Below are 13,525 nucleotides of genomic sequence, written 5' to 3' on the forward strand. Positions count from 1 at the left end.
CTCCGCGGCATGTGGGATCTTCCCGGACCGGGGCACGAACCCACGTCCCCTGCATCGGCAGGTGGACTCTCAACCACTGTGCCACCAGGGAAGCCCTCATTTACTCTTTATTTAGGCAAATATGGGTGCCCAATACCCTAAGTAAACAAAATAATCTTTGTAAGTCAAATGACATATTTTAAATTATGAGACTTGTCATCTTTCCAGGAGAAAACAAAATCATACTCTCAGCAACAGATTAATACATGGCAATAGTTGTAATTTTTGAGTTTTTAGTGAGAAAAACCAGATTGCTAAGATATTATTGGTATCAACATTTCATGTTTATTTATATCAAAGGGAAACAGGTATGTTCTGTTTTCCCTTTTCATAAGCCACACATGATGGCTATTTGGGCTTAGAGCTGTAAATAAAAATATAAGTTTGAAGAATATAATTTTAAGTCATGTGGCTATTTGAACATTTGTCTTTGTCAGAATTCTTACTGTATTTGAAAACTAATGTAATATATCTACTAAATATCAAGTAAAATTATGCTAGAACTATAAAAAGGAAATTAAGTGGACATGATCTCCTACCTCCCAGAAGCTGTTGTATATGTGTGTGACAAATAGCAATGACATAGCAATTAAAGGACCGAGGCACGTAAACTGACTTCGAAACAAGTACTGCCAATGACTATTTTTTGATTTCCTTTTCTAAACTATATTCTTTATATACAATTTATTTGAATAACTCTTTTTTTTTTTTTTTTTTTTTTTTTTGTGGTATGCGGGCCTCCCTCTGCTGCGGCCCCTCCCGCTGCGGAGCACAGGCTCCGGACGCGCAGGCCCAGCGGCCATGGCTCACGGGCCCAGCCGCTCCGCGGCACGTGGGATCCTCCCAGACCGGGGCGCGAACCCGGCTCCCCTGCATCGGCAGGCGGACGCGCAACCACTGCGCCACCAGGGAAGCCCTTGAATAACTCTTATAGCATCTTTTTTTTTCTATCCTTATTGTTTAGTTTTAGTTACAAGTTGATATTGCAAATTTATATTATAGGGAAACAGAAATACCATGTGACCTCATAATGTTCCTGTAATGTATAGCTAGGCTATAAAATCATCATCATATAAAATTTACCAAACAAAAGGCCACAGTATGATGATTTTATAGGTGCTTATTCAGCATAAAAAGATAACCTCAAACGCTGACAACAACAGAATGATTTCAGCACTGTCATGAAGTATAAATTTTAAACAATTGAATTTAAAATGCATTTGTGCCATTTTAGCCTGAAGTGTAGCACCAGAAGGGAATTCTCTCAAAATGAGTTTTCACTAAAGGTATTTTAACACAATATTTTTTCTGTCTCAGAAATTATTAAAGCTACTATACATTGATAATTCTTTAAAGAAATGCTGCAAGTGTGACTATTATCTAGTTCTGCCATAAAGGTAAATAAAAAGTTTACCCAAGTTTTAAAATATTAATGTGCATCATTTGTTTTTCAGTGAAGTTCTGAATACGAGATAGTATTAATGTGAAATGGCAAGTTAATATTAAAAGATACCATGGTATATTCATTCACTATTTATGAAGTTACATGTTATCAATATATCTGAGTCCCTTTTTTGCTCATGATAATTTCCTTTATTCCTTGCACTTCTGCATCTTGTCATTCATTTCTAAAATTCTCACATGTTGTGTTTCCATAGTTAATTCTACAAACTTAAAGGAAGATTATACTTATCTATTTAAATAGTCTTTATGAAGGAAAACCCACACTTTTATGTAGAAGTCTCTTTTAGCAAAGAAAGCCTGGTTTCTTAATAATCTACCTACTACCAAAATTTATTTTTTATGTGTGTGTAGGGTTGTATGTATTTACTTTATATTAATTATGTGTTTTTTCAAAGCAAATAATCATAAACAATTAATAAGCTTAGTGTTCTAAAATATTATATATTTTGATCAAAATCAGTGACTCATTATCTTATTTGTAAATGTGTATGAAAATCAGGAATGAAATCATTATTTCATTTTTATCAATAGAATGCTTTAACTAACTGGTGGTGTGCAGGAACAGAGTAGTTCTCATTAAAGGTTTTTGAAAGGGCTAATGACATGATCAGCCTTATCTCTTGAGAATATGCCTCAGGATTGGAGAATGAGTTGTAGCCATACTGAAGGCAGGAAGATCAGTTATGTAATGTATTGGTGTCAGTCAGAGAGCACGAGTGACAGGACTTGAATGATGTGTTATCATAGTGGAAAGGAGGAGGTCAGATACAAGAAAGATCCTGCATGTAGAAACGAAACCTGGCAGCTGATTGGATGTTGGGCACAATAAAGTGTGAGATTTGTGTCCTGAATAATTGGAACGCTGATCTTTAACAAAGGAATGCAAAGTAAGAAAATGTATGTAATGAGTTCAGTATGAACCAAATTGACTATATATATGTAACTGTTATACTATGGAATGTTTCAGGTAGTATTCTGGAATACTAAAACTGAGAATGATCTCAGAAAAGGATGATATTTGGGCAAATAAACAGATATGCGTTTTTATACAATATGTAAAATTATATTTTTTTATTGTTGGCAGTGGTAACAGTAGTGGAAGTAATAGTTGCATTTATTAAGTGCTTGATATGTGCTAGGAATTTAAAATACATTATCTCATTTAATTCTCACTAAGTCCTGAGAGCTCCTTTCTCCTTTTGAAGAGGAAGAAACTAAGACTAGTGAGGTTACATAAATTGCCTAAGGTCACATAGCTAGTGATTATAGATGTACATTTTGAAGCTGAGCTGTTTGACTCCAAAGATCTTATGCTCTTTGAAACTCATTTCATTAAGTAGATGTACCAAATTAGAAATGGAAAAAAGTCCAAAGAAGGATGAGATAAATATTTGGATCCACACTAGACTTCAGGATACCCCAAAGACTTTGAAGAGTTTCACAAAATTTTTAAATAAGTGAATTTACTTCCCCTTAATTAAAAATAACTTGTATGCTAACCCTAGTTTTTGGGTGGCAAGAGGATAATCGATGGTTTACAAATAAGATAATACAACCTTCCCTGAAATGTGATGCACATGTTTGTGATGGGGAATATTCAATATCATTTTGGTTTTGACTTACAGCTTGTACATGCAGTGGACATGCAAATATTTGTCATATGCACACAGGAAAATGTTTCTGCACAACTAAAGGAATAAAAGGTGATCAATGCCAATTGTAAGTAAACATTACTTTCTAGAACTTTCATGGGTTGAATTTGTGCTGTAGAACTAATTGTTATAGGTTTTCCATTTTAAGTTTAGTGTTGTGTTAGTTAAGCAACCAGTATTGTTGTAAGCTATGTTTACTTGCATTTTATCAATTTTCATAAAAAATTAAGCCTTTAAAATGACAATTTTGTGGAGCCTTCAAAACAGAGCCCAAAGAATATTGGTCTTTTGTATCTCTCCGATAAAAAGAAACATTCTTATTTTTTCTGGAAAAATATCTTAAATATCAAACCTCCATTGCTATCTTTATAATTTTTCTCTATATCTTGTTAAATAACTGAAATCCAATGTTTCTATGCATTTCCTTCTTTTGAATCTTTTATTATTAATTCTGATCATTATAGTCTTTTAGGCCTTGCAAGTGGTTTCTTACACTTATCTTCTTTTTCTCTGTTATTTCATTAGACATGAACCCACTCTTGTTACTCTGCTTTCCATAGTTTTATGAGTGGTTTTTGTCTTTTTATAATTTAGTTGTTATTCTCACCTACCTCCAAAAGGAGTAACTTTAAAAAGTAGTTGTTTCATGTTACTTAAATGTTTTTTCTTATTCATATTCTTCATATATTAAAATCATTTTTATAGTTTTGAGTTGTATATATGCACTTACATTTATATTAGGTATAATATGCTGTATGACATAAACCATACATTCCAATTATAATAATTATTTAAAAAATTAATAAAAGATTCTCCAAAACTGTATGTAAAAATTTATATCCAAAGAAATATGTTAGCCATGGAAAATGATCTTTTTGTTTGTTTTTTATTTAGAGCAAATACATTATTTACAATAGAATTATCCTAAACATTTCAAGTTAGATGTTCATATCTTTGACTAGTCACTGAGGTATCATAGGTTTTCAAGAGAAGGTGAGCAGAACCAGTTTTTATTCCTTCTCCATAGTCTCTAAACTTAAAAATGAGGTCAAAGCATAAGATCTTAGGGAAATTCATATTAAGGAAGGCTATTTTGTTCTCAGTACCAATGAGATTAAATCAGAGTCCTATGCTTTAAGTCAGAGAGATGCCTCCAGTATTTTGCAGTGCTACATACTGGTTGTCGTAAGTAACGCCAACTTCTTGGGTGTGTGACATGTGCATTTACACAGGGCCTCATGCTTAGAACGGCATCATGCCTGATTGAATTTTCTTCTGTTGCCATATTAAAATTATTAATAAATTTTTAACGAGAGCCCTTCATTTTCATTTTGTACTGCTCCTTGCATCTCTCTTCCCCCAATGAATTGTGTAGTAGCTCTTGGTCTTAAGCAACAAATACTTTATTTTTGTTGTGAGATTCCATCATCATTATAAACACTGACAATTTAAATTTGTACTTTACTTTTGCACAAATGGTATAACCATCCATAATAATTATCTGTTATCAGCAGTACGTTAGAAACATATTTTTGTTTCTAGGTAAGAGAGACAGTATTTTAATTCACTGAACTCATGGGCTTCTAAGCTTATATATACAGAGTTACAGGATTTGGCATATGTATGAAATATTAGAAAAATAAATTATATAGTTCTGAATGGTGAAATTACATTTTGCCCTAGTTATTATAAACGGGAAATTTTTTATAAGCAGAGGAAAACTTGGAATACTAATTTGTAGAGAGTATTTTGTGGACAGTTTTTGTAGATAGAATTACATTCATTACTTTTTTGTTTTACTTATTTATTTGTTTTATTTATTTATGTAAGTTTATATGATATAATAATATTTATCATATATTATTTGTATACAAATATAAAATATATTTATAAAATAGAAATATATGTATATTATTTACATATTTATATTAAATATATACTTATATTTGTATAAATATATATTTAATTTATTTATTTGAGTGTAGGGCAGTGATGACAATAGGGTCTTCATACTTAAAGCAATAATTTCCTGCAGTGTGCTTATACTGGAAAAAATGCTCTCTTTAAGAAGCAAAGCTAGTGAGTCGAGTCAGTAAACAATTATTAAATGAGTGGTTGCTACTCTTAATGAAGTTGAATAACACATGGTTCTTACTTAAAGCTTCTTTCAGGCTAGCAGTGGAGACACTAGCCAAAATATACTATATTAATTTATTATTGATACATTAGTGATTTGAGATGCTTATGAATGAACTCTTTCCTCTTCCCAGGATAATTTCTGTTTGGCTTTAAGTATGTAGTCAGACATCACACCTCATTTGTGTATTTTTCATAACCTCTCCAAATTGAAATTGGTTCTCTTCCTATTTACTAATTTTTTCCTTGCATTATCTATGTACTTGCCTGTCTACTTTATTAAGTGAACTGTTTTAGGGACCATTGCATCAGGACTACAATGTAAGTGTTCAATAAATTTATTTAATGGAATAGAATGAAGAAAGTAGTGAAGGAGTACTGAAAGGGAATGATTGATTTATCATGGAAGAATAAGGAAAGTTTGAGCAAAGCATATTGGAGATGGAACTTGAAGGAAGAGTTAAAATTTTCTGGGTATAGAATGTAGTAAACAGAAAGGGAAACCACATCAGTAAAGCAAACAAGTAAAAATGAACGATAGCATTTCCAGTTTTTGCTCAAGATGTAGAGAGCTGGAAAAAGCATTGTTCCCACCTTTACAATGAAAGAAAGAAAAGCTGGGCGAACTGCAAATTCATGAGTTTTCTTGAAAGTGTTGGAGAACTGAGATTACAGGGTAACCAAATGACTGAAACTCTAAAGAGAAACAAGAGCTTTCAGGGAGAAATGAGACAGGAACACTGGCTAACCTGGAGTGAAGCCAGCGGGAAGCTTAAAAGCAGAGTCCAGCTGAGGTGGCTGATAAATTGGTGCTCAAGTGCTCATCGTCAATAGTGTGAAGGTCCTGGGACCGAGGAATTGGTGGGTCCACACACTTTTTAGAGTTTTTTTTCATGAACCGCACCAGTTGCTCATGGAAAAAATTGGAGATAATTTCTTGTGGTGTACGCTGGGGGAAGGGAATAGCAGACACAGTGGGCAGGGCTTCAATATGGGGTCAAAATATTCATTTAAAGGGACACCAAATTATTAATCTTGCCAAGGTAAAGTTCTCATTCTGGCCCTGGCCTAAACACAATTGGAACTCAAAAATGGTAAGTTAAAAATTAATTTAATGGAAAAGTAAACTATAATATAAAAATAAATATCAAATGAGTGAAGTGGTATTCTCTAGGAAAATTGTTTACTTTTGAGGAGCAACATGCAGACTTTAAAGAAAACACACATATTATTTTTGCAAAATTTCTTAATTTACAATGTGAAGGTGACCCATATTTGCATTATGTAAAATATAGTGTCTGTCATTTTCAATGTATGTGTAATGAAGGTCAGTAGTATTGAATTGTTTTTTCCTTTAGCCTTCTAACAACCCTACTGATAGAAACTAATGTTCCTCAGTGGGAAATAAAGGGGAAATCAGATAAAAATAGGTGAAAGAAGTTTTGATAAAATGTTGTTGCAGATACTTATGCTACATCTTGCCAACTCTCATGACTTTTAGGGTTTCATCAAGGCTGCAGTGGACAGTTTCCTGCACTTTCCAATATTCCACATAAAGAATGAGAATCTTTGTTTCTCTTTTAGTTCCAAAGCTACTCATTTCTGCCCAGGTGCAACCAGGAAGTGTAAAGCAGTTGATGCCAGTATGGGTAATCCTTGGCCAACGAGGAATGGGAGTTTGTCCTCCATTTCCCACATTGTCACCAATGCTTCCTGAGATAACTCTCCTTGCAAGTACCCACATCCAAGTCCTTATTTCACCATCTGCTATTGAGGTTATTCTGACTAAACTGGTTGCTACTGGAAGCAGTTTTAGATAATAGACCCTCAGCATAGGATTTTATAATTGGTTGACTTATCAAATGGCAATAAGCACTACAATGCTCATGGTGAGTGGGGTAGTGATTATCCTGGTGTGCTATAATAATTATTGAGACTATTAACTGTGTTTGATAGGATAAAGTATAGGTTGAGGGAGAAGTACTAGTTTATGTAGCAGCTTTAGCACTTGAAAGTCATGGGGCGATGGTAATTATGCTTACAAACTTGGCTAGCTTTTGTTAATTGCCATGAAGGCTTAAAGAAGGAGGCTTCCATCAATTCAAGGCATAATGTGAACATCAGAGGCCCTCATAACAGCATTTAAAGACCCTCATCCTCTATAGCCAGAGAGCAGAGTATCTTGAAAATTATGCCCAGGATTTAATCATAAGGTTGGCAGACTGCAGATGAAACTGAAGGCTCAGTCATGACAATTTACCCATGCCAGAGTCGTTGCCTGATGACAAGGAGTAAGACTTTGAGGCCTACAATGGGGACACTTATGTGTACGACCTTAGAACCCTGAATCCTAGATTCTCTTGAACACTCCTGACTGGAAGAAGTAGCCCTCTGTCATTTGCTAGAGTAGAATAGCTTCCTTTTATCTGAACACAGTGCAAAGATTTCACCTGAGGGTTATGCTTCCTAAAAAGTTGTCCTCCTCCAGAGTGTCCCCTGCCTCTACTTATTGTCTTCAGATCAGTAAGAAGCATCAGGTCTCAGTGTAGCAGGAATGGGAAAACACAGTCTCTGCTATAGGAAGAGATAGCTTATTCACTTGAAAAGTTGCAGAGCCTGGCAAGTATGCAGAGGCAGGAATCAGGAGTACACAGTGAGGGTGTTGGACCTGGGGACGTGGGATATAAGACTGGAGAAGGGAGACTATATTGATACGGCGTCACTCTCCTATATTTCAGGATTTCATATCTCAGTGAGTTTACCTGGAGTTGCTGATGGCTTTTTAAAGTGTGGACATGATGCTTGCCTCTAGTTAATGAGGTGGGAGTTGCTGGAACTGTCTTGGGAAATTTTGAGCACTGGGGTCAGAAACTCAGGAAGTTGGATGTATTGGAATGCATGTATTACATAATATCAGACTGCCCATTAACTGACTATATTTTCTTGGAGGTCTTCCAGAACACTTCCTTCACTAGGACAATAAGGAGTACAACAGTAAGGGGAGCCCTGGAATCTGTGGAACTCAGTGGTGGCTATTCTCTGTAGGTCCTGATAGACAGTAGAAAATGATTCCAGTCAGCTGGGCTCTCTAGTGACAGTGTGTATGTCAGGATTCCAGAACAGTAGAAGCCAGGTGGTGACATTTAACTCTTAAATATAGATATAATTACCTTAATAGTCAGCAAGACTAGATGACCAACAGGGGGTATTGGTCGGCAGGGATATGTGGAAATGCCTAAGTGAGTTCTGAGGGATGAGCTAAATTGGCAGCCAACTAGATTATTGTTGGACTTGTATCATCAGAAAAAAATCATGAACCAATAAGCAGAAGGTTGATGTCAGCTGCCTTATTAGAAAATTGTGATCCTTCAGTCTTTTCATGATTCTGATTTGAATCTCTGATTCCCAGAGCCCATCAGTTAAAATAGTGGTTGGGTTCCTTTGAGGAACCACGCATGCCATCTCATCAATACACACAATACATTCTCCTCCATTCTATCCAATGGGACCTCAAGCCATTTAGTACATAATTGGTCACTGGAAAATGGCACACACATACTTTTGAAGGGCTTTGGGATAAGGTGTTTGGCCTGGTATTGGTCACCAAAATAACATTAATATATTCACTTAAAAATCTGTTCAGTATTGTTACTGTGTATTTAAGGAGTTATATGAATATTTCAGAAGACACCATTGGGAAATTTTATCTTAACATTTATCGCATGTTTTAAAAAAAACAAAAAGAAACAAAAAACATGTTTCTGGATCGGCCCTGGATTAGACCTGTCTAATCTTTCTAATTACCAGAAAATATCTAAAAATCCTACAGAAAGTGTTGTTATATATTGTACACAGTAACTATGAAGCTCAAAATATTTTGGTTGCACAAAGGAAAACATTAATTTATTAGGTGGTTCTCAGTGGTGATGGAATAGCACCTTCTAGAACTTTATGGATTTTCATAATTAATTATCTTAAAAATTAAGGAGTGCTACAGGCATTTAGAGATGAAGAGTCATAGCCCCTTTATTAGAATGGGAACTTACCGGGACCAGGTAATAAATGGAATTTTGGTCCAAATCTGTTTAATTGAATACATTGGTCCATAAACGCACCCTGTGGTCATTTTCCTGTCCCTAAGTGCATAATTGGAATGGATAAATGTAGCAGCTGGCAGACTCTTCAGGTTGATCTTCTGAGTTATGGGAAAGGAGCCGTTAGATAGAAAGGGTCAAGTGGAAGGAGTCCCTTAAACTCCTTCCATTCACTCTGGACCCAGTGAAGATAGTAAATCAGAAATTAGAGATCTTATACCAAGACAAATCACAGGCTGTTGAAATGGAGAAAATGAGGAAGTATTATATTCTCAAATATTAGCTCATTTGTAAGTGTAGTGCCAAAATAATTCCCTAGATTAAAATATGGACAAGATTATGATAAAATGTCACAGAAAATACACATTCTATCCTGAAACCATACCACATGTCAAGGCACACTTTCAATTTCTGGTACTTGAAAAGACCTTGGAAACTATATCATTTCTTAGAAATAGGTAATAGAGGATAATTTGGAAAAAGATATAGTAATACCACAGCCAGTAGAGTTGTTTTGGGCTTCTGGGAACATTGTCAGAGTTCCCAGCTGAAAAATAATTGGCGATCCCCAAATACATGGTTTTAATATGTGATTTTTATCACATAGATTTTATATCATAGGGCTACAAATTTTTAAAAAGTATATAGTATAGGAATAAAATAACAATTTTCATCACTTTATTAGTGAAATCTAGTGCTATTCATAAGTCTATACTACTAATAAAATTTGGTTCTTAGTTTCTTAAAAGGAGTCTCAAATATTCTCTAGACACATGGCATACTCCAAGATGTGTGTTGTATATACCATGAACAGCATAGCTATTTTTGATGAGGTTTTCTAAAACAATGAACACATCTTAGTTAAACTCTGAATAAAATTATACATGGTCTATTTTCAAGTTACATGGTAATTGCATTCCTAGAAAATTCACTGTTTGTTATAAACATGCAAAACTATTCTGTGTTTATAGGTAAAATGGAATTAGGTTCAACAGTCAAATAATTATGAACAAGAACTGTTGATCTGCTATTTTATCCAAAAGTTGTGTGGGATTTGGATCAATTTTTTGTTATGTGGAGTTGCCTTGTGCATTCAGGATATCTGTCATCTTTGGCCTCCCTTTTAGCCATTGTAGTACATTCCATTAGAACTCCATAATTATAGAGGTAATTAATTGTTACCCACACATTCATCCCCACTGAGAACCATTGAACTAATTAATTAGTGTTTTCCTTTGTCTAGCCGAAAAAACTTTTGTTGCTTTATTTATTGCATATAAGATCTTAGAGCAATTTAGCTCCTTCAGGAGAAAATTATACACATTCATGATATTGTTAGATATTATGTTGGTAGATTAATCAAAACTGGTGGGTTGATCCAGAGTCATGTTTTAGTTTTTATCCACAGTAAGTTGAAGGTAAAATTTCTCAAACATATTAGGAATTATAATTACTGGGATATATGGCACAATTAATAAGCAGGATCTTTTAAGTTTAGTAATTTAATTCATAATTGAATCTCCTTTTCTCTTCCTTATATCTTTCCTCTTTAGTGATCATAACTTCTTCATAGCTACTTATGTTAGGATTAAGACACTGGTTCTCAAAATTAGGGTAAAGAAGAATCTACTGGAAAATGGTGATTAAATTCTACGATGGGGAACAAAATTTTGCTTTACTACAAGCATTCCAAACAGCTGTGAGTTAGTAGTTCTTGATACATACGTAGTCCTTGCCATAGGCGAATCTTCTTCCTGAGCATTTTTTCCTCACTAGTTTGCCTTTAGACCAGCAATATCTAAGATTATTACCATTTTAATCTATTTTGTTATATCTAGTCTCTCTCTCTCTCTCTCTCTCTCTCTCTTTTTTGGTGGCAGGAGGCAGAGGATGATGCCAATAATGTCTTTTACATTTTTGGACAATCAAACTTGTGCCTTCCTTTCTAGACTAGTTTCTGGCACACAGTAAGGGCTTTATAAAACAAATATAAATTAATGTATTTTAGGACTTTGTTTTTCCCAATTACTCCCTTTAAAAAATTGTATTTATTTATTTTTATTGGGGTATAGTTGTTTTACAATGATATGTTAGTTTCTACTGTACAGCAAAGTGGAGTTCCCTGTGCTATACAGGAGGTTCTCATTAGTTATCTATTTTATACATATTAGTGTATATATGTCAATCCCAATCTCCCAATTCATACCACTGCCCCACCCCCGCTTTCTGCCCTTGGTGTCCATACGTTTGTTCTCTACATCTGTGTCTCTATTTCTGCCTTGCAAACCGGTTCTTCTGTACCATTTTTCTAGATTCCACATATATGCGTTAATATACGGTATTTGTTTTTCTCTTTCTGACTTACTTCACTCTGTATGACGGTCTCTAGGTCCATCCACGTCTCTACAAATGACCCAATTTTGTTCCTTTTTATGGCTGCCAATTACTCCTTTTTTTAAAAAAGTCTTCTTGGGAATGGGGAAAAACAGTACTTCTCCTGGTAGGAAGGTCAACTTGAGCTAAAAAACTTCCATGTCAAGTAAATACCTGAATACTTTTGGAGTGCGACTTTCTGAGTATAAAACTCTTGGACTATTAGGAATGTACTTTCGAATTTAGGTGTTAGCTCTGCCATCAGTGTTTCTAAGTCAACACGTCATCCTCCAGATCTCTATTAGATTGAATTTCATTTAGTTGTCAACTATGAAAACTTAGTAAACAAATTAGGCTATGTTTCCCAGTTTCTATTACAGTTAGGTTGGAGGTCATGTAATTGGGTTCTGACCAATAGGCATAAGCAATGTCCACCACTCCAGACCTGGCCCCTAAAATCTCTTGTGCTGTACATTCTCTTTTTCCTCATTCAACAGTTCAATGGAGACGAAGATGAGGATCTAAAAGATTGCAGAGCTTAGGAATGGCCTAGATCTGAGAAAACTGCATGGAATAAGAACTCTTCCTCTATACTGGACTATGCATTAAGCCACAATCAGACATTTATTGTGTAAAACTAGGTTTTCAGATTGTTGCAGGAGTTAGCATATCCTTCCACAAGTAGTTAGCGTTCACTTGGCACCTTGCTTGACATCCTTATTTATTGCCCTTTCATTTGAATAACCTTAAATGACCTATTCATTAAATGTGACTTCTAGGGTTAGGTTAGTGAAGTATCTCTGGAGTATTTAGAGTCAGATTGTTCTTTGATCCCCATTCATCTCTTAAAACCTTTGCAGACTTCTCCATCTCTTTTATCAGAGCTATTGTCATTGAAGGCTGTCTCAGGAGATTTTGCGTAGTCCTTGATCTCCAGTTTGATTATTACATTGACATCAGACATAACAAAGTTAAGTGGTTTTAACTCTAGAATATCAGAATAGGTCTTATACATATAGAACTGTTGGTATTGTTAGAATAAAATAAGTGTACAGTAGATAGAGTGGCCAAGAGGGCAGAGTAGGAAGACCCTGAACTCATTTTCTCCCATGGACACATCAAAATTACAACTACTTACAGAACAACTATCTATGACAGTGACATGAAGACAAGCAGAAAAGATTTTCCACAGCTAAAGACATAAAGAAGGAACCACAGTGAGATGAGTAGGAGGGGTGGCGACACTGTATAGTCAGAATCCACACTGCTGGTTTGGTGATCCACAAATGAGAGAAATACCACAATCATGAAGGTCCCACCCAAGGAGCAGTGGGTCTGAGCCCCACATTGGGCCCCTCAGTCCAAGGGTCCTATACCAGGAAGACAAGCCCCCAGAATGTCTGGCTGTGAAAAGCAGCAGGGCTTACATTGAGGAGACCCAGAGGGCTATTGGAAACATAGACTTCCCTCTTAAAGGGTGTGCACAAAATCTCACATGCTCTGACTCTCAGCGCTGAGGCAGTAATTTGAAAGGAGCCTGGGTCAGACCCACTTGCTCATCTTGGAGAGCTTCCCAGTGAGGCAGGAGGCAGCTGGGTGTCTGCCTGAGGATGGAGATACTGGTGGCAGACATTTTTGAGATCTTGTTCTACTGTGATAACACTGGCATTGGCAAGTGTCATCTTGGAATCCTCCCTTTAGCCTCTTAGCACCAGGGGCTTACCCACCCATCAGTGAGCTGGCACAAGCCCCAAGCCCCCCAGGGGA

General features: G+C 35.6%; 1 protein-coding gene across 2 annotated transcripts in view; it reads left to right on the forward strand.

Annotated features, from left to right (window-relative positions):
* The window catches only part of ATRNL1 (attractin like 1), a 744,759-nt gene that overhangs the window by 236,957 nt on the left and 494,277 nt on the right, over positions 1–13,525 (forward strand). For both annotated transcript variants that reach the window (XM_024121650.1, XM_024121651.1), the window contains exon 20: positions 3,129–3,222. In XM_024121650.1, coding sequence (XP_023977418.1) covers positions 3,129–3,222 — 94 coding nt within the window. The remainder of the gene's footprint in view (positions 1–3,128; positions 3,223–13,525) is intronic.

The sequence above is a fragment of the Physeter macrocephalus genome, chromosome 20 (genome assembly GCF_002837175.3).
Source record: "Physeter macrocephalus isolate SW-GA chromosome 20, ASM283717v5, whole genome shotgun sequence".
Lineage (NCBI taxonomy): Eukaryota > Metazoa > Chordata > Mammalia > Artiodactyla > Physeteridae > Physeter > Physeter macrocephalus.